Source organism: Protopterus annectens, chromosome 6.part0 (assembly GCF_019279795.1).
Source record: "Protopterus annectens isolate FY-2018-M chromosome 6.part0, PAN1.0, whole genome shotgun sequence".
NCBI classification, from domain to species: domain Eukaryota; kingdom Metazoa; phylum Chordata; order Ceratodontiformes; family Protopteridae; genus Protopterus; species Protopterus annectens.
The window spans coordinates 1,197,001,410-1,197,026,871 of NC_056737.1; the positions used below are offsets into that span (position 1 = coordinate 1,197,001,410).

Here is a 25,462-nt window from a genome sequence, read left to right on the forward strand (position 1 = left end):
CATTTAAAATCTGTTTCTGATTCTGGACCTGTGTATGTCATTTTTTTTATTTACCCTTATTCTTGCTCTCAGAGTTTGAGAGGTATTATTTTTTACCACAATCAGAGGAGATGCATGTATCAAAGTGGCTCTAACTGCTGGATAGGTGCAGGCCCTGTCTGTGGAAGAAGGTAACTTATCTCCTTGTCATTTGGTCAGTTTAAGACAGTCTGGTTTTGCAGGATTAGTGTGCTTTTATGTGAAATAAGTTGACATGCTTGAGCAACTGGGTATTTGTGTAAAACAAACCTGAAATATATTACTTTGTCCATAATTTTTATTACAATCACTTGAGGTGTGTACAGCCAACAGTGGGGATATGATTGCTAAGTGTGATGAGATTACTTATTCTTCTGTCATGGTCAGATTAAATAGTTGTTACTCTGGCTTCACAGGACTAGTAACAACTTGTGTAAAGCAGATTTGATTACTTCAGTGCAACCTTTTTTTATCACAATTAGGTATTTGCAGTTGCACAGTAAGTGGTTGCGACTGATGGGTTTGAATATTAGTGGATTACAATGGCGGCTGGTGACTTCAAATCAAAGGGGGGCTGCAGGAGACAGCTGGATAGGTGGGGCCAATGGAAATGGGTGTGGCCAACTAGAAAGGGGTGGAGCTATGTTCAAAACCACAAAAACTAACTTTAAGTAAATACTCTGCCCTGGGTGCCAAACCATGATTATGAGAGTCCAATCAAGACAAAATGAAGTGTAGAAGAAAAAATATATATTTCAATGCATTGGCTGCATGACAGCTTACTTAATATCTAGATGGAAACAAAAGGCTGTGAGGCATGAAAAAATAAATTACTTTTTAAATACATTACTGGAATGCCAGTCAAAATCAAGTATAAGAAAAACAAGCAGCACTCAACTCAAACCACTTCTCCTTGCACTGCAGTTCTAATTATAATTTATATTCAGCTTTATAAAAGTACCAAGTAACATGCGGAAAGTAGCAATCACTGTGATACTCCCACTTGTAAAAATGTTTCTTATCCAAAAAAGACCTGCTGCCTGACAACTATCTACTTATTTCATGGGGAAAACATGATCAAATTAAAAAATGAATGGCAAACATGAAACAAGCTCAAGATACATTGTTGAAATGATTACTGTACAGGTTATGGACCACACATGATAGATTGGCATTCTGTTTAATTTATGGGTAAAGCCTGCAGAGATGACTGGAAGTCTCAAAAAAAATGGAATAAGCTTCTTAAAATAATGTAATCATGTCCTTTATTAGAAATATTGTCATATGCATTTCAATACCGAAGGCTTATACATTATCTAGTTATGTAAGTATTCTCTGCATGGCAACAACAGAAAGGCTTTCATTGTTGGCAATTCTTTAACAGTATGCTTATTAAAGCTTACTTGCATCTTATGATCTCAGACAAGCTTACCTGATGGTCATTAAAGCATTGCTACTTAAAACTCAGAGCTATAGGCACTTTCTGAGTAGTAATAAACATAAATCAACAGCACAAAAATATGACAGAAGCCATACCATTCTGCAAAATCAAGGACAGATGAAAAGCCACTGTAGTACTTGTGTCTACCTTGGATGGGGGGATACTTTGCAAACTTACACTGCATAACTGCTCCTTGCCTTGCTTGGACACATCCAGAGTCACTACATGGGGGAGTGGGGTGCAACAAGTATGTCACAATTTTAAATGTCTCTGGCTGACTGTGATGGCCCTGACACATTTGTCATACCTCTCAACCTCAGAGCAAGAAATCTGGACAATGCCATACATAGAAGTGGGACAAAGGCCCAAAAATAAGGACAAATTTTAAATATTGCTCTTATAAACTTAGAAAGATAATAGAATAGTAGGTCTTACATTAGCATGAATTTTCTGAAGGGTATGAAATCTAAAACTCAAATGTCTGTCATGATTTTCTAACTTCAGTCTTTGATGATTTACCACTAATTTGCCAAAAAAACACAATTGTATGAAAAATGGACCAAAAATGTGATGCAAAAATATAAAATAGCCACACAATACAGCTGGGAACCTGTCAAAGAAGGGACACTTTTTTAATATTAGCATTGCTAACTTGAGCAGCTGACAAAATAATCTACATGCATTTCTGAAATAAAAATAATCTATAACTCTGATTATTACAGTTATTTCTTAATTGTAAACCCTCCACATTTTCTTCCAAAATTGCTATTTTGCGGAGGGATTATTAGGGGAAGAGCAACATTTTGAGCCAAAATCAGGGACATTTGAGAGGTTTGCCTATGCCTAATTCTATAAAGCAATTTATTTGCATGTACCTCTCAACCTGTTAATGCAATAAAGCTGGACAAGGCCAAATATATTGAGGGAACATATAAACAGTACTAAAAAGTGCTCTTGCATAAACTGGGACAGTTGATAGAATAAAAGGTCTTACTTTAGCATGCATTTTTTTGAAGGTTATGAAGTCTGAAACTCAGTGTCTATCATTATTTAGTGACTTATTTCCTAAATGATTTGCCAGAAAACCATAAATTTTATGAGGAACAAACCACAAATAAGAAGCAAAAATGTATTCATTCTGTGAAAATCTGGACAGTTGGGAGGTATAGTTCAGCCGGGGCTGTCTTTGAGTTTGCCTCCCTTCCCCCTCACAAAATCATGGTCGAATGGAGCCTCCCCCCTTCAGTGATTCCAGTGAACCATTACTTGGCTATTTCACCCCATTTACCATAACACTAGTGTGCATACTGCTTTACTTTTATGATGATTTGGACTTCATTTGAAAGTTTTATTTTGCATTTTACAGCACAAATGCTAAGACGCCTGTTAAACAAAGCAATGCAATCTCACAATGAAAACAGACTCAGCATTAAAACGTCTCTGCCCTTGAAACTCACATTCATTGAAACAGCATTGAAATCCACATTCAAAGAAAATACATTTTGCCAGTGGCAGATAAAGATTAACTTTGGGCTGTTTTCAAATCATAGGCCCCTTGCACATGAAACATACATGTGCTTTTTGATACACCTTCCTGATTGTAGTAAATTATATTCCTTGTACAATACAGTACAGTTGTTAGAGGACATTTTAAATTGATTGTTTTGAACATTTTTCCAGTAAACAATGAAACAAAATGCATGCACCAATAATGACAAAACTGCCCAATTCAGAAAATGTTTCCAGTAAACAATGAAACAAAATGCATGCACCAATAATGACAAAACTGTCCAGTTCAGAACATTTCCATCATAAAAGTCTACTCAAACTTCTACAGTCCACCATTATCAGTAAATATGCACAATCTTTGAAGAAGTAAAAGTCATCTAAATAATTCCACATTAAAGAAATCTGTAACAAATGAAGAGGTCACTGCTAGCAAACAACTTTAGATGTCATTGTTTCATCTACAAATAAAGTGCCTGTTGCCCTTGAGGAATAAATTGCCTAAGTTGCATTTAAAAAATGATAAGCTAGTAATATTGCAATAGGGAATGGATGGCAAACTGATAACAGGTTCATAGTTACTAGGTATTTTCGCCAAAAAGGACTGCAGCATCCACCCCCTGTACAACACAGTACAGGATCAGCAATGCATCTACCTACTGTGGGAGTAGAACCCACAGCCTTCTGCATCAAAACCAAGTACACTATCTGTTGTGCTACTAGCAATCCAAATAGAATCAGCATAAGCAGAACTAAACTTTTGTTCCCCTGCAACTCTCAGCTTCTTGAAAAATCTACCGACACTCAGCTGCATCTCTGAACTTTGCAGCACAGGAAATCTGGAAAAAGACAAAATTTATTGGGGGGGGGGGGGACAAAAGCTCAAAAACCAGGGACTCATTTTAAACATTGCTTGTATAATGTTTAAAAGTTGCTAGAATGAAATGGTGTGCTGTCACCATACATTTTATTGCCAAGTATTGAACCCAGGACCCTGTACAAAACAGTCAGAGCAATATACCACTACACTAAATCATCTGCTTTATGAAAGAGAGGAAGACTGAAACTTAAATGGCTACCATTTAGTGAATTCAGTTCTCACAATAGCTCTCAACCTCTTAGCACAAAACACCTGAACAAAGCCAATAATGGTGGAATACAGCCCCCAAACATATTCAGTGAATTCAGTTCTCACCATAGCTCTCAACCTTAGCACAAAAAAACTGGATGAAGCCAATAATCGGGGAATACAGTCCCAAAAATAGGGACAAGTTTCAAATATCCATCTTATAAACTTTGAACATTGCTAGAATAAAAGGTTTCCTGTTACCATGTACTTTCTGAAGAATATGAAGTCTGAAATTCAAATGCTTGTCATTTTTATTTAACATTTGTTAACCAGGAAAGTCTGACTTGGAACAAAAGCCAATTTTCAGCAGAGGCCCAGGGAGAAACACTCCAGACACATGTCTTTGTAAGATGGGAGGACACCAGAGCAAACCCACACAAACACAGGGAGGACATACAGACTCCACACAGAAGGCACCCCAGCCACGAATCAAACCAGAGAACCTGTAGCTGTCAGGCAACAATGCTACCAGTGCACCACTGACTGTATCAAGAAACAAAAATACAGAAACCACAGATTTTATGAGGAACAGAACAAATATGAGGCAAAAATCTGCAATTTTTGTTTACAAATAGTGGTGGGTAGGGAATTCATGCTCTTGTCACTTGGGCCCAAGGTACAGAGTTCAAGCCTTATTCCCTACCCACCACCATGTAGCAACTGGGGCACTACACACACACACACACACACACACACACACACACACCCTTACCTGTTAATGCAGCAGCATTGCCATTGATCCTCTATATAGAATATCCCTTGCAGCAGCTAAAAGCCTGTGACAATGAGCTGTAAAATCCAGCAAGCAAGTCCTTCCCCTTCCGTGCCGTGATGCTCCTTCCTGCAGACATTGCAGTCCGATCCCCTTCCTGTCTATGCAGTTGTAACTGCATAGACATCTGGGAAATCTGCAAATACAATATTGTCTTCCTAATCTGGACTGCTGGTGAGACAGTCTGGATTCTGTGAGCATGCTCCAGACTGGTTCACCAGCAGTCCGGATAGTGGGAAATGCTGCAAGTGTGCATGCGCGATGGTCTGGGACTCGTTTATTTTTGTTATTTTCTTTTCATTTTTGTTTTATTTTTCATTTTTACAGCTGGGGGGCTGCAGTCCTGCAGTCCAATAGCATGAGCCGCCCCTGGGATTTTAACTAAAGCAGTTTGAATAATTAAATAAAATGTACATTCATGCATGGCCTCCTCAAAAAAAATATGTGTGGGGGTAGAGTGCCCATGTCCTGAAAAATCACCCAGGGCTCAAGGGGTAGATTGCTCATGTCCTGAAAAATCACCAAGGGCCCATGGGGTAGAGGGCCCATGCCCTGAAAAATCACCCAGGACCTAAGGGGTAGAGGGGTCATGTCCTGAAAAATCATGCAGGACTCAAGGGATAGAGCACTCATGTTCTGAAAAATCACCCAGGAACCCAGGTGTACAGGGCCCATGTCTAGAAAATCTCTCCAGGACCCAAAGGGTAGAGGGTCTATGTCCTGAAAAATCACCAAGGGCCCAAGTTACATTTAATCTGTCACTGATATCTTAAAAATCAGTGTTTAGCTTATGGCTGCTACTAATAATAAATAAATATAACAGTGTTGCTTCTGTAAAATGCATAAACTGCATGTGAGACCTCAGATGGCCTAACATACAGAGTTAGATGGACAAAGTTTGCTCTGAAAATGATTCACAGTATGACAAATCTCTCAGTAAGCAATATTTCCACAGTGATTATTATGATAGTTTTACAAGCCATAATCAACATTTTGGTTGTAATCTAGAATTTGCAGTTAGTTATTCATTCACAGCTGCCAGCAGTAATCAGAAGCCGTGGTGTACAAAGTGGTCTAGTAGTTACTTGTTTAATTTACTTTACAATTAATGTAGTGACTATTAAAGGGCACAGTAAGTATCTGAGTTCAGCAATTAGAAGCCATGGTATACAAACTGGTCTACTAGTTACTTGTCTAATTTATTATGCAGCATTAATGTAGTTAGTATTAAAGGGGACAGTAAGTATCTGAGTTCAGCAATCAGAAGCCGTGGTGTGCAAAGCAGTCTACTAGTTACTTGTCTAATTTACTATGCAGCATTTATGTAGATGTTCTTCATGTTTTACTGTTGCAGTCATCACACTTGGGTTATCCTGCCAGGGGTAGCCCTCAGTCAGCCTGAATACCAGAGGCTTAGTATTTCTGTGTCAGTTGGTGTGGTGTACAAAGTGGTGTACTAGTTACTTGTCTAATTTACTATGCAGCATTAATGTAGTTACTATTAAAGAGGACAGTAAGTATCTGAGTTCAGCAATCAGAAGCCATGATGTACAAAGTGGTCTCCTAGTTACTTGTCTAATTTACTATGCAGCATTAATGTAGTTAGTATTAAAGGGGACAGTAAGTATCTGAGTTCAGCAATCAGAAGCTGTGGTGTACAAAGCGGTCTACTAGTTACTTGTTTAATTTACTTTACAATTAATGTAGTGACTATTAAATGGCACAGTAAGTATCTGAGTTCAGCAATCAGAAGCCATGGTATATGAAGCAGTCTACTAGTTACTTGTCTAATTTACTACGCAGCATTAATGTAGTTATGATTAAAGGGGACAGTAAGTATCTGAGTTCAGCAATCAGAAGCCATGATGTACAAAGCGGTCTACAAGTTAATTGTCTAATTTACTATGTAGCATTAATGTAGTTACTATTAAAGTAGACAGTAAGTATCTAAGTTCAGCAATCAGAAGCCGTGATGTACAAAGCAGTCTACTAGTTACTTGTCTAATTTACTATGCAACATTAATGTACTGTTAAAGGGGACAGTAAGTATCTGAGTTCAGGAATCAGAAGCCGTGGTGTACAAAGCGGTCTACTAATTACTTGTCTAATTTACTATACAGTTAATGTAGTGACTATTAAAGGGGACAGTAAATATCTGAGTTCAGCAATCAGAAGCTATGGTATACAAACAGGTCTACTAGTTACTTGACTAATGTACTATGCAGCATTAATGTAATTAGTATTAAAGGGGACAGTACGTATCTGAGTTCAGCAATCAGAAGCCGTGGTGTATAAAGCAGTCTACTAGTTACTTGTCTAATTTGCTATGGAGCATTAATGTAGTTACTATTAAAGGGGACAGTAAGTATCTTAGTTGTCCTTTTATTTACTATGCTGCTGGGTAACTGACTCAGAGGGACAAAGTATGCAGATTATTGTAAGGTGTATCATATGAATCACCATGAAAAACAGGAATGGGAGAGACCGCCATCACCAGAAATATGTGAGTATGAAGGTCAGTCAGAAGTAAGACTAGTGACCACAATCACCCAGAGTATGATGGTCAGTCAGATGTAAGACTAGTGACCACAATCACCAGGAAATTAGGTTTGTAAGAATCAACTGTAATCCCCACAGAATGCATCTTATTTTGTTTTATTTATTGTACAAGGACTGCTGGTGATGATTAACACCAGGAAAGATATTTCATACCATACCAGTTCTGGATGATTGCAACTGTTCCTGGAAGGTAGATAAGGGTGCAAATAGGGAAAAATGTGTTTTAGTGCAGCCCATGGAAGTCTGCATGTAATAACATGCACATTTCATCTGTGCGACCTTCATGTCGTAAGTGGTAATTTGTATACAAGTGTTTATAACATGTGTTCCTTTACTTGGTACAGTGAGGTACACATGAGGGGTTCCTCGTGTGCAAGTGTACAGCAGGTGTGTATTGCTATGTCATTTCCTGTGGTTTTACAAATTATTGTATTGAGGGGGCTGCAGTTTCACACAGGTGTGCTGGGATGGTGCATAATACAGGCTTTACAAGGAGATGGGCATCCCTATTATTCACATTTGTTAACATGCAAGAATTGTTAGTAATTGTTAGTAATTGTTTTCTTTTCACAGATTATGTTCCCACATGGAAGATACACACTGGCAAGCTGTATGAATGCTCGTAACAATTTCCTAAATAAAAATGGATTTATTGACAAAGTAAGTAAAACAAATATTAATGCAAGGCTTAACTGATATAGGCTTGTTTCCTTTTCTGTTTCACTCATCCACTAATTTGGCTGTGTACCTTCACAGGTAGACTAATGTGTCTTTTAACTTCTGAGGTTATCATAATTCATATGCTGAATGACTTGTGTTTCCACAATCACAGCATACTTGTAAGATTACAGATTGCACTGAATATCAACCTGGATGTTTTTGAGACCCGCATTTTTTACTCTTGTGTCTTTATACAATTTGGAGTTGGACTTCCTAACTTAAGACAGATTTTTATATATATATATATATATATATAGATATATAGATATATATTTATTTATTGGTCTACTTGAGATTGCCGAAATCTCAGTAGACCGACACACAAAACAGCAAGCCAAAAAGCTCGACATGTCAGATGACCGACACGTCAGAATGCCGAATTCCAAATGGTCGACAGTCCAACTTGAGCAGAACAGGAAATCCGCTCTTGTGGACATTGTAGTACGATCTTGGAGATGGTATATTTAAGTTGCTGGGGCGTATGAGGGCAAAGCCCCCTACAAGAATGTGAAATTTGAAGGTAAGTCTTTTAGATTTTTTTATTTATAGTGTATGTTTTATTTTAGTGGTAAGGGTTTAGTTTAGTGTAGATGGTGGGCAGGGTGTGAGTGAGGGGAACTAGGTAGTTTTATGCTGAGTGTTGTGTTTTTTCTTTTGTATGTTTGTGTGTGTTTTGTGTGTGTTGTGTGTGTGTTTTGCGGAGGTGTGTCAGTATTGTGTGTGTCGGGTATGTGCTGTTTCGGTGTTGTGAATTGTCGATGTTGTCGGCTCAGTGTTTTGCATGTCGGTTATGTGGGATGTCAGGTAAGTGAAGTAGATATAAAGATATATATATATATACACACACACACACACACACACACATATATATATATATATATATATATATATATATTTATATACAGTGGATATAAAAAGTCTACACACCCCTGTTAAAATGCCAGGTTTTTGTGATATAAAAAAATGAGACCACAATAAATAATTTCAAAACTTTTCCACCTTTAATGTGACCTATAACCTGTACAGCTCAATTGAAAAACAAACAAATCTGTTAAGGGAAAAAAAAAAAACGTACAATAAGCTGGTTGCATAAGTGTGCACACCCTTAAACTAATACTTTGTCAAAGCACCTTTTGATTTAATGACAGCATTCAGTCTTCTTAGGTTGGAGTCTATTATCCTAACCACAGATGAGAGAATCAAAAAAATAGTTCGTAATAAACCAGCATTCAGATATAAGAACAGAAAATCTATTAAAAGATTGCTATGCAATCGCAATTTGTCAAGTTTCAATAAATGTATGATAAGATATACACAACCTTGTGGTGAATCCTCTTATTGTAGTTATATAAATACCACAATTAATTTTATATATCCAATAAATAGCAGAGAATTTAGATTTCGAGCAGATGCCAATTGTAATAGCACCAACGTTATTTACTTAGCACAGTGCACTGTTTGTAAATCATTTTATGTAGGAAAAATGGATAGGTGACTAAAAGATCGAATCAGAGAGCATTTATATAGTATTAGAATTAAAGACCATACCAATGCTTTCGCTAAACATATCGCTACCATGCCTGTTGATTATACAGTTACGTTTTTGAAACATTATATAGTAGCCAGAGTATAGGTGACATTAGAATTATCATGAAGTTGCACAAAACCAGATGGATATTAAGGTTACAAGCAGATGGTGAAAAGGGACTAAATGTTAGTGTCCCCCAGAAACCTTCGTTAAAAGCCAGGAGACTGTTTAAGTGAGCTGATATTTAAAAAAAAGGACAAATTAAGTAGTATTAGTATATTTCTCTGGAGTTGTTAGACAGCTTCTAGTTTAGCAACCATTATTCAATATTTATCATTCAGCTTTGTTCATTTTTACTTTATTATAGTCTATTTTTTATAATATATACTTTTTATAATCTATTATTTTCTGTATTTGGTATGTGCTGCTTGTTTTATATCTGAATTGTTTCCATGCAAGATACCATTTTAGTAGGACAGTGTTTATGCTCATTGCTTAGCTGGATATCTGTACTGATTGCCTATTTATTAGTTTGTGGACAGGTAATCTGATGCCTGTAGATTTTTTTAATGCTTCATTTAGATATAGCAATAGACAATGAGTTATTTTGCATTATGTTCTGCTTAGTAAGTCTGAGTGGCATAACCGCTACTCTGATTATCCCTTTTAGTGGCAGTCATCATCAGTTTGAACTTCTAGTTTTGTATGTTATTATCTTTATATTATCTTTTGAGTTAGGAAAAAATATTCCCTTGTATATTTATTTTATTGTTCATTTTTTAAAGTAGGCTTATGCATGTCTTAAATGTTGGAGCATATTTTGAATGTTTCACATGTAGTGTTGGAAGTTGTTTTAGTTAGTATATACCTTTAAGAAGGAAAGCTGTTAGATACATTGTAGCGATGATGTAGCAGAGTTTTATTGGGTCTCCTTAATTGAAAACTTTTAAATGTTCACGTTGAAAAATTTGTAGTTGTATATCTGAAGAAGCAAGAATCGTACTTGAGAAAGTGCGTACATGTATGTTATATTAAAGCTATCTGTTATATCAAAGTTATAATTCTGACCGTGTGTCAACTCATTAGTTTTTACAGTTTTATAGTTTTTTTTGCTTTATTTGGCTAACAGGTCATTTATCCAAGTTGCTGGGGTCGCCTTTTTGTTGTGGATATTTATTTAAAATATTTAAATGCTTAATATTCTACATTTTGTTTATAGAATAATTAGCATTACATCCAGAATAGTAAAACCAGCCCTTACAGATAAACTACAGATGCAGGATGTGAACAAATGCAAAATCACAAATAATAAAATAAAATGTAAGAGTTCTAAAACCAGATGTGGTAACCCCAGGGTTCACATAGATGCTAAAAGAAATGTAATATTTTAGGAAGGATCTCCTGAAAGAATGCTCAAGTTGCTTGCCTGATTCAGGGAAGGTAACTGGGTGCACATATCAGAGGCACTTTGTTTTTTTCTAATAGACAGGTTTTTGGGGTACACTTCAGCAGGAGTGTTTTTCCATGTCTTGTGCTTTGGGTTCAAGAACTGAAGTCTGCAGATTTTGATTGGACCTTGCTTGGATGCACTCCTAATGTTTCTGAGGAGAGCGGATCTTAGAGTGAGTGCTGTGTTTGTTACCTCAAGTGTCAGGTTATACTAAATGTCACTTTATATGGATATGTTGCTGCCAGGCACTTTTTGCTTTATTCTTTCTGCTTCCAGTTTTGCAGTATTTGGTACATTTAACTCTTTGGTCTTTGGTCTTGTTACCCTGATTGCTGCCTGGCACATAATTAATAATTTTATTTAATTATTGATGACTTAGTTTTGAGCCACTATTGCTGTAAGTTTATGCCACTGCACATTAGGACTTTGCTAATACAACACCATTGTTAAAATCATCGCTCAGTTCTCATCTATCACTTGACTCTGATTTGTATTTAAGTGTTTAGATTATGAGTACTGTCATAAATTTGCTGTAGTTGGAAGTTCTTGGAGGCATGTGCTATGAGACATGGATTCTTGAAGAATAGAGGTCATGGCCAGTTTGTACAGCTGACTGGTAAGGCCAAATACTACATTTTATTTATTTTATGGATATATGTCCAAAGGATATGCAATAAGGCATCTGCCAAAGCTCAGAGGGGAAGGGACAGGAGTCAGACATACATACATTACTGGACATGGTATCGACAAAAAGGAAGCTAGGCTGGTAAAAAATATGCAATGTACAGTTACTAAAATAGTGCAGGGAAGGGCAACTTGGCTCTGTGGCACAGAGGGACTACAACCCAGATGGCGTGAGTCTGAATACTGTCTCAGGCACTGGAAGAGTTAGTAAGGGGAGTGTAGAGATTAGCAGATGATAGTGGGCTGCCTATTTTTCACAAAGGGAAAGCTTTTTTTTTTTTTTTCACTTGGACAGGTACAAGCATGCAAGTGGAGGTGTGCTGAACAACAGAACAATGAGGATGGAGGTTATGCGTATGGGGATCCCAAGCCAGTGACAGTAGCCCCAGAACCATAAGGATAGATGCATGCATGCATTTGAAGACTGTAAGGTGCACTGCAATGGCACAGCTGCTTAGGTCAGCCTCTAAAAGTAGGGTCACTACAAACGCACTTATTGTTGGGATGACAGTGAGAGCACAAAAAGCAAACAGCAATTTATTTTATCATTTCCACTGGATAATCAGGTCGGTGGAATGGTCAAGTTAATATTATTCAGTCATGTCCCAAGTCACAAAGTGACATAGATAAACAAACAGTTTATAATCAGATACGCATTTAGCGATTTTTGTAAAATTAACATATTACAATAAGTAATTGAAATGTATAATTCAAACTGACAGTTTTTGCAGACAAACAATTCTAGAAACTGTGTCAGAATTATGTTTTTATAACATTTCAGTCATTATGATTAAAGACAAATGCATTGCAAAATGTTACTCAAGCCATTTAGTGAAATGATGAAGGTGGAGAAGAAAGGTGTGTGGGAAGCACATAATAGCAGAATAGTTGTCAAGCCGGGCTTTGAATAAAGTGTTACTTAGATGTATGCTTACATCCACAGCCCTTATATTTATTGTATTAGCGCAATTGAATTGACTAGTAGTTTGCGGATGCATACCTACTAAGGCAGTTCAGTTACTGTATTTAATCCTGCATAATCAGAGGGCAGTTAGTATAAATTGTCTGGTTCCTCTACACCATCTAATCCATCTGTTCTGTTCAGCTGCTTCAAAATGGTAGAATCTCTGAACATTAAGCTGAGACATCCCTGTATTCTGTCTACTACAAGCTTTTGAGGGGAGATCTGTGGCATTATCCAACACCACTCTGATGGACCTCCTGCATATCCACAAAACAAACAGTACCATAATTACCCATTCTAAAGTCTTAAACCTTGCCTGTGATATAAATAGGACCTGCTGGAGAGATGGATATATATCCCACAGGCTACCCTATCTATTGAACAGGCTCCCCATCCACGTGAAGCATAGTTCCTCCCTAACCCAATTCAAGTGCAACTTGAACAATTGGGTGGGAAACCGAAAATTCATCCCTGGTTTGGCACCTATGTCTCTGATGTAAACAGGTAACCTGTAAATGGTTCATCTCCCAGGCCCATGCTTACACTTATCAAGGGTATCAGAACTTGTCAGAGATTGGGATGCATGGCTAGGCTTAAAAAGGCCCTTGTGGTCATTAGCTTAGTAAACACCTAGAAACCTATGAACATCAGTTTTGTCTTTTTCAGCTGTACCCCTGTACCCATACTTGTTGCCTTGTACATTACAGGGGTAACATCTTCTTTGATATCTGCTAAATCTTTGCTTAGGAACTACAGTTTGAAGCAGGCCTACAAGATATCACAAAGTTCCCATTTATGTAACTGAAGTAATTTACTCTTCCTAGCATAACATCTCTGTTGGTTGCATTATTGGACATGCATTCTGTTTAATAGTGAAGCTGGATTTTATGAGTTTGGTTATCTATTTGCATGTACAATGTAGGTCTCCTTTATACATCCCAAACAGCTTGCTGGCCATAATGCACCATGATGCTAATAAGTATTCTTTTTAAAAGCAGTATGTATATCCTCCCTTCCCATAATGCCAGCAGGACCACAGAGCAGTATATTACACTCCCTTCCACCTTTCTGCATTCTCAAAATATCATCTGGATGAGAGAGTGGTATGTGAACCACTTTCCCTGCTTCATACATATTCATTATGCCATAAGGCCCACAGAGAAGTATGTTAGATGCCCTCTCACCTCACTCCTTTCTTATTACATCACTGGGATTACAGAAGAGTGTATGATGCCTTGTTCCACCTCCATGTCGACTCATGTCATTGGGACCCCAGTACAATACACCACACACCCACTTCTCTCTTCCCATCACCTCACCAGGACTACAGAGCAGGGGTCCAAAAGTAGACCTGAAATCAGCAAGAAAAGAAGGGTGGTATCACTGAATTGCTGGAAGAGGATTCATCCTAAAGTCTTTATAGGATCATAGGAAGTTACTAGGCTATTGGCTCTGAGGCCCTTATAAGCCTAGCCAAGAATTTAGCCCATGCATAGACAAATCAGCACCCAATGCCCCTGTCCAGTAGGGACACAGGTGGAATCCCAGGGATGTATTTTCTATTTCCCATCCAGTTATCTAGATTGTGCTTAAAAGGGGTAAAGAGGTACTCTGACGTGGAGAGGGAGTCTGTTTCATAGATGGGAGAATCTCTGGGACACAAATCTGTCCTGGCAGCAAGTCCTATTGATGTCACAGACCAGGTTGAGGCTGAGTGTGCAGGTTACTTGAGTGGAGCTTGACTTGTGGATATGCAGCAGTCCTATCAAGGCAGGGTCTCTGAGGAGACTGTATGAAACTGAGTAGAGGGACAGGGCTTTTAGCCTATCTGTCTATGGTAGATATTTGAGACCCTGGATTCTCCTGGTGAGGAACCTCTGTGGTCTCTCCAGCTGCTGCATGTGCTTTGCGAGGTACATGCCAAATGGGGCATTGTACTCAATAATGGGCCTTATAAGGGAAGAATACAGGGATGTTATGGCCTCCTTGTCCCTGGATGAGATACCCTTACTTATGAGGTGGGCCATGTAGAAAGCTTTCCATACAATGGAAGCAACATGGTGGTCAAAAGTCAGGCTGCTATCAATCTGGGTGCCTAAATCCCTCATGACTGATTGCTTCCTTAGAACACTGTTATTAATGTGATAATTGTGGGGAGATCTCTCTCCCCAAAGGAGATGATGATGATGCATTTTTTTGTATTTAGCTTGAGGCCATCTTTCTGGCACCAGTCATTTGTTTGGGTGAGACCCTCTTGGAAGATATCCATGTCATTAGGGGGAATTGATGACAGAGCCCAGCTTGCAAACCTCTGCAAACTTGGTCAGCCATAGCCCACTGGTTTTGTACTATACCTTAGAAAAGTATATCCCAAATAACAGAGGCCCCAAGACCAAACCCTGGGGTACACCACTCAAAACAGGTCTACTGCCTTGAGGTGGCTTCTCCTATTTTGACTAAGTGGGTTCTATCATTGAGCCAGTCGGCTACCCATCTGGTAACATACGGATTGATGCCTAGTTGAGAGAGTTTGTCTTGGTGAGTACCTTCACAATGTGGACCTGTTTTTCAAAGTTTTACTGACGTGATGCTGATATGTATTCCGTATTTTATATATCATGGAAAAGGTAGGTCAAAAAGTAAAACAAGAAGACTGGGTACACAGGCCACAGGATAAAAAAGAGCACACTCCTGGTGTGTGCACTGGTGCCAGGACTGGAAAAAAAGTAATGCGTAGAATCCACAGGGCATGAGAGAAGGAAAAAGTCTGCAAAGCTCAAAACCTGACAGTCTAAGAAAGAGACATACAGATATCAAAGTGGACTATTGAAGAGAAGGAAGAAATTATGTATTATTATCAGGCAAAATGTCCACAATTTCTAGACAGAAGATATTTAGCAAGAGAGAAATTAAAGAAAAAAAATATTTGCTCAAGAAAAACTGTCAAAAGCTACAGAAAACTATCTATGTTAGTTAATACAACAGATAATAACATTTAAAACACACACATTATATTGGGACACCTGGGAAAAGAATTGACAGAATAAGTGAAAAGATATACAGAACAAAACCCTAAAGTTTTTGAAAGGTATAAAAATGAAACATAAATATGGAAAAGAAAATCTGATATTTTACAATATATGCACAAAGGAGAAAGACAAATCAATCTATACAAAAAATGCAATTTCAATGATAATTGAAAAGAAATGCAGGCAAAGGCATATGGATATGGAAGATTTCACAACACAAAAATTAAGATCATAAAAGGGGAATGTAGAAAAGAATGTTAGCGAAATGATGGATGAACTGTGAAGTGAACAGTTTAGTGTTGAAACTCCAACATAGGTAGTGTCACAACATGACAGAACAACAGGTTCCCAGACTGAGGAGCAGAAGGTGGAGTGGGATGTATCAGAAGATTTCCCACATGGTGATGTTCTGGAACCTTCTGCAGGAGACCCACACAAAACTCTTGTTAAAGTTGTACAGCCATGGAGGGGGTAGTAAACTATGGCAACCCTGACACAGGTAATGTTGTAGTATGATGAGCTAATGGGTCCACCTATGGAGGAGTGATATATGAAGCAGGATATACCTGAAGAAGATATGTCACAGGACAATGTTCTGGAACCTTCTATAGGAGACCTGTACAAAACTCATGTTAAAGTTGTACAGCCATGGAGGGGTAGTAAACTATGGCAACCCTGACACAGGTAATGTTGTAGTATGATGAGCTAATGGGTCCACCTATGGAGGAGTGACATATGAAGCAGGATGTATCTGAAGAGGATATGTCACAGGACAATGTTCTGGAACCTTCTATAGGAGACCTGTACAAAACTCCCATTAAAGTTGTACAGCCATGGAGGGGATAGGAAACTATGGCAACCCTGACACAGGTAATGTTGTAGTATGATGAGCTAATGGGTCCACCTATGAAGGAGTGACATATGAAGCAGGATGTATCTGAAGAGGATATGTCACAGGACAGTGTTCTGGAACCTTCTTTAGGAGACCTGTACAAAACTCCTGTTAAAGTTGTACAGCCATGGAGGGGTAGTAAACTATGGCAACCCTGACACAGGTAATGTTGTAGTATGATGAGCTAATGGGTCCACCTATGGAAGAGCAACAGATGAAGCAGGATATACCTGAAGAGGATATGTCACAGGACAATGTTCTGTCCAGACTCCTCTCTTATACAATATGCAGATGACTTCATAGTCAAGCCTACCTCAGATTCCATCTCTGACCTTTATCTCCTCACCCAAAACTCCTTTAACTCTATTGAACAGTGGCTCTCCAATAACCAACTCATCCTTAATCCTAAAAAGGCCAAGCTTCTTTTTTTCTTACCTAAATCTCTTTCACATCTAAAGCCCACCTTCTCCATTACATCCCTCGACAACACTGTCATTATTGTGAAACTCACACCAAACTGCTCGGAGTCATCATAGATGACCAACTCAAATTCGAACATCAAAAATAGGCTACTTTATAGGAATAGCGCATTTCTCACTAAAGACTCTAGACTTACTTACCCGTGCCTTCCTTCTGCCCAGCCTTCTCTATAGTTCACAGTTCACGAATGCTAACTAACGTTCAAGCCTCTCTCCTGTCCAAATTAGAATCCACCTATAGCAAAGTCACAAGATTTGCTGCTAACCATACCTCAAAGACACACTACTGCCTATCCCTCAGTCTCCTACTCTGGCTAGAATTCCCCACCAACGTCTCTACTCTCAGCTACTTATGATTCATTCCATCTTAAACAGACCCTCTGCCTGTCATTTTATCTCTCCACGTATCTCATGCTATACCCCTTCCAGAACTCTTAGAAGTTCTGACCAGCAACTGGTGGAAATTTGCAAACCCAAAAAATACATTTGACAAAGTCTCTATAGCTATACACCTGCCCTAGCCTGGAACAAACTGCCATTACACATTAGGAGCATATGACATATACAAGAATTCAAAAGAGCATTAGGACATTTACTTCAGACCTGGACCTGCCACTGTAGCAAGTCTAACACAAACCGCCCTGCATAATTCCATCTCTCTCCCACATCTATCTCCCCTACAGTGTCACTTTACTAGTATCTATCATACTCTCCTTATTACACTCAATAATACTCTCATCATTATCATAACCATAAACACTTAATAACGTTCATGAAATGTCTTATCCTACTCACAGCAGTATACTGCTTCTCTTTCTCCCAGCCTTGTCAAAACATAGCTACCTTCTACTTCTTCTCATGCTAACATACCTGACTGTGAACTATAAAACCCTATTTTATACTTCAGGCCCATATGCTTGCAAGCTTTTCATTCTCAATGTATATTTGTATTATGCCACTGAGTGCTTTGACTTGACTGTATAGTGCTAAGGGGTGCTATACTTAAATTGTAATTATGCATTTTTTTATATTTCTCTGTCGAACTTATGAATTATAACTAAACTAATTTATTTCTCTTGTGGAACGCTTCTCCTTGGACTTTCCTGGTCAACAAATGTCAAATAAAATAATAAATAAATAAATACATGCATACATACATAAATAAATAAAACCTTTTTGAAGACTCACAGAAAATAAAAAGCAGAGATGTTTTCTGTCTGGAAGAAATTATCTAAGCAAAGACCTGTTTAACTTAACAGACATTGGTAAACATATTAAGATAAATGAAAGAAATGTTACAAAAAGTAAATAAGACTAAAATGTTAGAAGACAGGTAAACAGATGAACACAGTAATCAGGACTATTAAGAGAAGTAGACATATTAAGCTAAATGAAAGAAACTCAGGCTCACTCCGCTCCTCTACCCACATTCCCACCCACCCCAACTTTCCTTAACTTTATACCTATCAAACCACACCCCTTACTCTCCCTCAGCCTATCCACACCCATCTTCTCAATTAGCAACCACACCTCCTCAGCCCCACCCATCTCCACTTTATAGTCCAATTCTATTCCCTACCAACTGACTCCACCCCTCCCCTCTCCTACACTCTGCTCTACTATCCCACCTCTCTAACCAACATGCATCTCTACTACTCATTATTAACCAGTACTCTTTTACTCCATTTTCTTTACCTTACCTATAGTTCCACTTCCCTCCACTCATACCAAATCAGACATGTCCATTCATCAACCGTTCCACTGTCTAGCCACTATTGTCAATCCCAGACATACCGAAATTAGCCTACAACTTTAGCCCACAACTTTTCAACCACTCCACCTCTCTATTCATACCTTTCAAACACATACACACTTACTATACAAATTCCTCTACTTCCAAACATCAAAAACTAATTACCAAACTTAGACATCTTCTATTATACTCTTTAACACAAATTAAATTCCAAGATGCCATCCATCCCAACCCAGGTCCCAAGAATAACTCTTCACCCTGCCTACAATCATCCCCACCTACCACCCCAACAAATTATTCTCAGTGTGCAGCACATCCCCATCCTTACCCCCTATCCAAAAACCTCTAACACTGACCTGCTCTTTACCAATTTCAATCTCCGTAGCATCATACGTAAAGCTAATGAATTCCATGCTGCTGTAGCCATTTACTTACCAGACATAGCTGTGATAACTGAGACCTGGTTAAAGCCCCATATTAAAGACAGAGAAGTTATCACAACTGGCAATAACATCATCAGACTAGATAGGGTAAACAAAAGCGGTGTTGGAGTCGCCATTGTGTTCAAAGACACCTTCAAAGTTGAAAAACTAAACTGTACTCCTCCTGACCTACCCAACTCTAAAATCCTAACTACTTACCTCAAAATCAACCCAAACAAAACAATAGTTATCATAACCACCTATCTCCCCTCAGGCAATAACCTTGCCACCATTGAAAGTCTACTTTCTTGGGCATCTACCAGTTTCAACCAGGAAACAATAATTCTTGGTGATTTCAACCTGGATTGGCAGTCCTGCTCATCTGATAACCCCTCCAACTTCCTAAACCTCTTCAACGTCACCCAAATCATAGTCTGCTCAACTCACACAGACAAACATTCTAAAAAGCCGTCAACATTAGATTGGATATTGACCAACAAACCCAATCTTAGTTACCTAGCCGGTTGCCTTCCAGACTCCCTCAGTGACCATTTTCCAACCTTTTTATAGAGAAAACAGGGGCATGCTCAAAGCAACATCACTTTCAAATACATCTGTAGCAAGAAAAACTTCTTCCCCTCTACTTTTAACCTGCTACTCCAATGATGTAACTAGACACCACTAAAAAACTTCATCTAGACCTGGTTGACCAGTATTAAAACAATACCTTCCTTAAAATACTCAACAAAATTGCTCCAACTAGAAAAGTATGCTCAAAGGCCAAGCACCTACCTTGGCTAACCAATGACACCAAACTGCTACTTAGATGCAGAGACAGAGCCTGGACAGCTTAGCATATCATCAAAGATGAAGTACACCTCCTAACATATCAACAGCTATGGAATCTAGCTAAGAAACAAATCAAGAAAAGACAAACTAACTTACTTCCAATCCTTTCAAGAGAAACACCTGATCAACCCCCCAAAATTCTGGCAAAGCATTAACTATCTCCTCAGCCCTGGTCATACTCCAACCTCTGCTCCAGTCACCACAAACAAATCTGACCCTATTGCAACTCAATCAACTCTCAGTTTATAAATACTATAACTTCTACCTTCTAGGTAGCCAGCCTATTCAACCACTTACTCTCACCACTCCTAATCCAGATAATCCCAACCCCCCTCACTTTTACTTCCATTCAAACTACTTATAAAAACTCTCCTAACCAAGCTAAAACCCTGTTGTCTTGCATCTGACAAACTTCCTAATGAATTCCTAAAGATTGTTGCTCCTTCTATTGCCTACACCATATCTATCTTGATTCATCGTTCTATTGCAGAACAATTTGTCCCAGTTTTATGGAAAAGGTAAACCCTCTAAAGAACTAGCTTCCATCCCATTGCAATCCTTTTCCCTTGCAAAAATCTTAGAAAAATGCATCCATAATCAACTCCTTAACCACATTCCTAGTCACAACATTTTAGCCAGTTCTCAACATGGCTTTAGACCTAAACATAGTATTTGCACTGCCCTAACAACTTTCACTAACACCATTCATCATTTCTTAAATGAAGGTCAGCAAGTCTCCTCTATTTTTCTTGATATGTCCAAAACATTTGACACCATTTCCCACCAACTACTGCTCAACAAACTCTCATGTTATGGCCTCAGTTCACCTGCCCTGTACTGGTTCCATATCTATCTTTCCAATTGACAGCAGGCTACAAGATGGGAGAACAGTGTTTCCCCCTATACTCCCCATTTCAGTTGGTGTACCCCAAGGTTCCATACTAGGTCCTCTCCTCTTTAGCATACTTACAAATAACCTCAGCTCTGCAACTCAACTAGCTTCCATTGTCTAGAGTGCTAATGATGCTACACCTATCTGCTCAGCCGACTCACCCTAATGATGCTACACCTATCTGCTCAGCCGACTCACCCTAATGATGCTACACCTATCTGCTCAGCTGACACACCCTAATGATGCTATACCTGTCTGCTCAGCCGACTCACCCTAATGATGCTACACCTATCTGCTCAGCCGACTCACCCTAATGATGCGACACCTATCTGCTCAGCCGACTCACCCTAATGATGCGACACCTATCTGCTCAGCCGACTCACCCTAATGATGCGACACCTATCTGCTCAGCCGACTCACCCTAATGATGCGACACCTATCTGCTCAGCCGACTCACCCTAATGATGCGACACCTATCTGCTCAGCCGACTCACCCTAATGATGCGACACCTATCTGCTCAGCCGACTCACCCTAATGATGCTACACCTATCTGCTCAGCCGACTCACCCTAATGAATTTCAGATAATAATGCAAATTTCTTTTCAGGATATAGAAAAATCTCTCTCTGAACATCAACTCATACTAAACCCAAACAAAGCTAATTAATATTCTTTAGAAACAAAAAAATCAAAATCATGATAGTCCCCTTTCACAATTCTCTCCTCAAACAGAACCAAGATAGGACCCACAAACCAGACTAAACTTCTATGTGTCACAATAGATGAGAATCTAAAATTTGATAAACATATTTCCCTGACAATCAAAAAAGTTCACATCAAATTTGGCTCTCTCTATAGTGCCAAAAAATACCTCACTCAAAGTGCCAGTCTGGCCACTGCTCGGTCACATCTACTTTTTACCCTCCTCTACAGATCTCATATATATTCACTAACCTATGTAAGAATGACCTCAATAACCTAGAATCCTGTTACAACAAAATCGCCAAGTTTGCCACTAATCATCCACACAGGACTCACCACTGCACTGTTCTCTCCCAACTCAACTGGCTAGAACTCCCTAACCTTTTATCTCTCAATCAACTTACCATGGTCCACAAAATAATCCACCTACGCAGTAATTGCCCTGCTCTTTCTAACCTAGTCCACCTAGTATTAATATCAGGTCCCTCAGATCCTCTGAAAAACTAATTCTAAAGGTTACCCACTCCCACAACTATCATGGTGACTCCCTCTTTTCTTACAAAATTGTCATATTTTGGAACACTCTTCTTCTTCAGCACATCACAAAAAAATCCTCACTATCATGAGTTCAAACAACTTCTAAAAAACTCCCTAGCTAGTTATTGATTTTGCTTCTGCCATACTCCAGGCTAAGTCCTCCTTTCTACTCCTTTCGCAACCTCACTACACTCACTCCTCCCAACTTTATTCCTTATTCTGCAGATTCCTGCCTCCCCACTTTTCCACTTCATCTCTATGCTGATTTGATTATTTGTTTCACATTCATTCTGCTGCACTGTTGGACATGGGTTTATATGACCCATCACTCATAACTGTACATGCAATTACAACAAAGCGGGTCTCTGTTATTTCTCTTATTTTCTTTATACATATGTGCATTCTGTTTTTGTATTTGTACTTGTTTAGTAATTACTGTTGTTACTATTATTAATAGCATTTACTGTTTTGGAGGTTTTCTTCCCAGGCCTCCACTGAAAACAGGCTCCTGGCCCAGTTTGACATGTCCCGGTTAAAAATTGTAATAAATAAAAGTAAATAAGACTAAAATGTTGGTAGACATTTACAACAAATAAACACAATAGCCAGGACTATTAAGAGAAATCCATGTGGTATAATAAAAAGAAATAAGATATGCTACTGAGCAGCTAAACAGAAAAAAACATTACCACAAAAATTCAGAGTGACAAAATAAAGAAAAGGAACAAGCAGATTGTCACTATGGAAACATTAAATAGAAAAAATAATATAACAATTATGACAAGAAATGTCACTATTGGAAGAATGCAGAAAAGCAAACATGTCATCAAAAATCCTTAGAATGATAGATGTGTCAGAAACAGTGTACATTATCAAAACAGATCAAGATTTACCATGCACTATTTCCAATAATAAACTAAAAGTATTAGCACAAATAGAAAAACATAGAATGTGTGCATATAAATATAAAGGAAAGTACAAAATAAGTAATTTGATGATGACCAAAAACGATTTTATACAGAATTGGAAAATAAACCAAATGGAGCAGAAACACTTCCAAAAATGAAGAAATAGGCATGCACTAGAGAAGTATTTATGAACTCCCTACTGAACATAACAAAGATGCTGAAAAGCTAGAAAAATTAAAAGATACAGCAAGGAGCTTTAATGAAGTAACAGCCAGAAAAATTGCGACAAAATTAAGAAAAGCTCCTAACTAGAAAACCCCATGCTCAGACACAATACTTAACTTCTGGCTAAAGGTATAAACATCTTTGCACAAAGATCTAGCCTTATGTCAGAATTACTTATTTACACATCCTGTACAGACACTGACTTGTTTACCAACAGGAAAAATGATACTCCTTTTTTAATTTCTCCAAATCTTTTGGTTTCTAATACCATGACAGGAATGAACCCCATTCCTAACTCAAAGTAAGATTAAAGTTCATGAAATTAGTATTGTGTCATTCTATGATGTCATCCTAAAGTGCTCTTCAGAGCAGCCGCAATATGCCCAGTAATGACCCCTTCTACAATTCGTATGGGGTTACATGGATTGGTAACATATCTAAATATGATTGTAGATTCTTTTTTTATAAGACCCATTGCTCCTACTACTATTAGAACTGTCTGAGCATCTTTCTTCCACATTGCTCTCATTTCTGCCTGCAGATCCTGATATTTTATGACTTTGTGTATCTCTGTACACAAGACACTAGTCACTTCGATTTCAGTGATCAATGCTATTTTTGCCTTCTTTTCTTGGACCACTATATTCGGTTATCTAGCATCTATCTTTGAACTGTTGGTAATAGGTGATCCCATGTGAGCTAAACTTCATCATTTTCTATGATGCTTTTGTGGCTCATGTTTCCAGTGTTTTTCAGCTACTTTAATACCATAATGTTTGCACAATCCCCAGTGCAACAGGCTTGCCACATTATTATGCCTTTCAGTATATAGTCCTTCTGCCATTAGTATGTCACAACCAGCAACAAGGTGTGCAGCTGTTTCTAATTTGGTTTTACAAAACCTACATTTGTCTGTTTCTCCCACAAGTTCAATCGACTTTGTAAACAAAAGTGTATGTAGCCCACTATTTTGTGCTGCCAATATTAAATTTTCATCTCTTGGTTTAATTTTGCCTCTCCTTAGCCATTCCTGCATTTCATCCTGATCAACATAAGGTTCTTCTAGAAGTTTTCTATACTTGCAACTATATTTATGCATTTTCCACATTTCTTGCCTTCTCATCTGGTCTTTCATCTTATATTCTTTCTTTTGTTTTTTGGCACATTCAGTTGCTGCCTGATTTTTTTTCTACTTCTGGTTTGATTTGCATTCCTGCTTGATGTGGGCATGCTTCCACTAGACTAAGTAAGGAAGTCATCGTAGATTTAGTCTTCTCATGTTTCAAAACTTTCACTACATTTGGGTCTTGTGAGGTCAGCAGATATGTGTGTAGTCCCATGATTGCAGATCTATACATGTAATCAGTTTCTTTTTATTTTTTCAATAATCCGTCTTTTATTGTTTTTCAATTACATAACTACACACTATAAATATATACAATATATACATGATTGCTTCCAAAAGTTACATAAACATTATATATTAATACAAATTATTAAAAAAGAAATACAACATGAAAAAGTCAACAGTCTGTATTATTGTTACGATCTATATCAAATCTAAGATTGAATCAGTCTTATAAATATGTGTCCTGAGTAATAGTGGATAATAATTCCTAGGCCAACACAATATTGAAGATTTGCTCCCATATTTTTATATTATTTATGCTTTTCTTATGGTCATTGATTAACAATTTATGTGCTAATATGTGTCTGATTGCTAATATTCTAAAATTTTCCCAAGATGTCTGAGTCGGGTTCAACCAGTTTAAAGCTATGTATAGTTTCATTAATAAACAAATATACATGATTATGATCTTTTTTGATTTATCTAAGTTATCTGGAGGAATATGTAGGATCATAAATTCCCAAGAGAGTGTTGAATGCTGGTATCCCATTTTCTGTAATTGAAGTTTTAATGAATTCCAAAGTTTAAAAATGCATTTGCAACTCCAAAACATGTGAAACAAGTCAGCTGTCTGGTCTGTACAATATGGACATTT

The 25,462-nt window shown here is 38.0% G+C and overlaps 1 protein-coding gene across 1 annotated transcript in view; it reads left to right on the forward strand.

Moving 5' to 3' along the window:
* The window catches only part of LOC122804754 (polyunsaturated fatty acid lipoxygenase ALOX8-like), a 730,466-nt gene that overhangs the window by 276,337 nt on the left and 428,667 nt on the right, over window positions 1-25,462 (forward strand). The window contains exon 5 of the mRNA XM_044074818.1: window positions 7,999-8,085. Coding sequence (XP_043930753.1) covers window positions 7,999-8,085 — 87 coding nt within the window. The remainder of the gene's footprint in view (window positions 1-7,998; window positions 8,086-25,462) is intronic.